Raw genomic sequence first — 2500 nt, 5'->3', positions numbered from 1 at the left:
GCATGCAGAGGCATACTCACCAGGTAAAGATCTCCAGGGAGGAAGTCTGATGGTCTTTTTTAAGAATGACTGCTCCGCGTGGTAAAATCTGAACGTCCTGTCGATTACATGGGGCCGAGGCTCCACTTGTAATGACAAGATAGCCACAGGACACTCGTCCTTGTTCATGAAAGATACCTAGTGGAAGAGCAATGGCAGCCATTTTACATTAAAATGTAAAACCAATTGCAAAGACCACTATACAATAAGCACGCGAAAAAAGTAAAAATATGCAGCAAAAAAATTATGCGGTTAGCTTATCATATATATTTGCATTTGAAACTCGATGGGACCGTTTCGAAAACAGGTGTTTAAATCTTGTGGGCGTGCGTCTATAAAGTGAAGATATCCAACGGGGGGCGCTAGTCAACAATTAGACTTGAGGGCTACGGGTCAATTGTTGCTTATCGAATTTTTTAAATTTAAAGCATTTGGATACTTGGCAGTTTCGATACTCGCCGGAAATTCTTCTGCTTTAAGACAAGACCAAAATGAGCAAAAACAATAGCTACAAACGCATTCGGAAAAGAAATGGGCTCGGAAATGGGCTATTGAGCAAGCCAAACTGCACAACACGTGACGGCACACTGTATTAGCCAATTATAGCGCACGTACTATCTCAGAGATTACGAAATAATTATATACATGCATTAAAGCTGACGTCAAACTTGCCATTTCTTCTCACCTTTATCTGTCGTGTTTTCAAGTCATTATCCCCTGAATTATCTGTCTTCAGGTAGGTCTGAGTCTTTTGCTTGAGCGGGTGAGACGGGCCCTAAGGAGAACGAAACGTAGTGAGTCAGGTGTCTGGTGCAGCTCAAGTTAAAGAACAACGCCATGCATAACTGGAATTTCTGATCGCAGAGATTAGCAGGTCCTTTGAGGCTTGAGCTTGATGTTCTCAAAGGTTTCCTTGTGTTGGCCAATTTCATGTCTAGGGCTAACGCTCCGATGAATTCAATGGGTTAACAGGCAATACTTCTTACCCCCTTTCTAGAGACACAAATAGTGACCCATGGGCAACCAAGATCCATCTGCCCGTACTTGTTGCTCATGTTAAATTGCCGTGAAATAACACCCCAACTACCTAGGGATTGCTCCCGTCTCGCCTCGTACCGAAGTCGGTAGAGCAACAGTGAGCAACGGAGGCCGTGGGATCAGGTCTCATCTTGGTCAGCGTTTTTATCATTCCTTGAGTGGGACCGTTTCCACGCAAAGGGCTAACGCACAGATGAATCCAATTGGTTGATAGGCGCTACAACTTACACACTCATTCTCAGAACAGGTGGCTTGCACGTTAAGACCCAGCTAAACGTTTTTGCATTGTCAAGCATCAAGCCGGAGCGTTAAGTGCCCTACGTTGGACGACGCCGATCCAACATAGTTCGTCCGTAGAATGTTGGGCAAAGTTTAATTTTTTCATCAAACTTTTAACGTAACATTTCGTAGACGCAGCAATTCTGGAACTTTACCTACGCGTCAACTTCTTGGCCAACAAAAGATGCTGGATAACAATGCTGCAGCGCAACCAACAGCTCTCTTGCTAGGTCCTCTAGTTCTTTGCTTTGCATTCAAGCATATTTATTGATAACATGTAAGCCTTCAGAGATAATACACAGCTTGTTTGCGACAATTCAATGTCGTATGATCCTAAACCGACCACACTCGTCATGCCATGACTTAAACGAAGTAACCGTTAGTTTTCAAATTCTGGAGATGAAACACATGAGCGCGAAATTTTGTTAAATTAGTTTCTCAAGCACCTCCCACGTTTTCGAGTGAATGCTTGTTTTTGTAAGGGCATGAACCTGTCAACTCGTTTCTTTTCCTCAGAGTGCAAAACAGAATTAACAACGGTCACTTCCTCAAGATGCCTGATGAGTGTGGTCAGTTTGAGACCACACGAAACAGAACTGTAGTAATACAGCGATGCTTCACCTCTGAAGCCTCAGATTTTATCGTTCAAATTGAATATATTGCTTTTGTAGAGTTGATCGCTTTCGAAAATTGTTCTAAAGCATTTTAGAATGTATACAATTTGGTTGGAATTCGCCAATTATTATAAACTAGACCCTCCGTGAGGGTACACTGGGTTGCCTGTGGTACGTGCAGCGTTCCACGCAATTTTTTTCAAGTTGGAGGGGGGGGGGAGGGGGGGGTGACCCAGAAGTCGTACCAGAAGTCATACCAGCAGAGGCCCTTTGGCTCACAGGTCTTCACACGTTCGTACGACGAAACAGATCCTTTTGTGAGGTTAAAAACCTGGCGACCGGCCTATTAATTAATCATTTGTCAGAAAGAAGAAATTCCTGTCCTCTTTAAAAAAAATTGACACGCATTGCTTACGTGTGGTAGTGAAGTAACACAGCGATTTATTCCATAATGTCAACTGAACTGTGTGTTGTCTTCCAGGAGCTTCAAGTTGTCCTTGCGTAATATGTAGCTCTAACAGTGCACGATA

At 43.3% G+C, this 2500-nt stretch overlaps 1 protein-coding gene across 1 annotated transcript in view; it reads right to left on the bottom strand.

The window, feature by feature from the left end:
- LOC138051835 (nephrocystin-4-like) overlaps positions 1 to 2500 on the bottom strand; it is a 139378-nt gene that overhangs the window by 16246 nt on the left and 120632 nt on the right. Inside the window, exons 29-30 of the mRNA XM_068898121.1 lie at positions 725 to 814; positions 21 to 177 (exon numbers count right to left, since the gene is read on the bottom strand). Of these exons, the coding sequence (XP_068754222.1) occupies positions 21 to 177; positions 725 to 814 (247 nt within the window). The remainder of the gene's footprint in view (positions 1 to 20; positions 178 to 724; positions 815 to 2500) is intronic.

The sequence above is a fragment of the Montipora capricornis genome, chromosome 6 (assembly GCF_036669925.1).
Source record: "Montipora capricornis isolate CH-2021 chromosome 6, ASM3666992v2, whole genome shotgun sequence".
Classification (NCBI taxonomy): Eukaryota; Metazoa; Cnidaria; class Anthozoa; order Scleractinia; family Acroporidae; genus Montipora; species Montipora capricornis.
The sequence above is the reverse complement of the archived record's forward strand: the minus strand, read 5'-3'. Positions and strand labels throughout refer to the sequence as shown.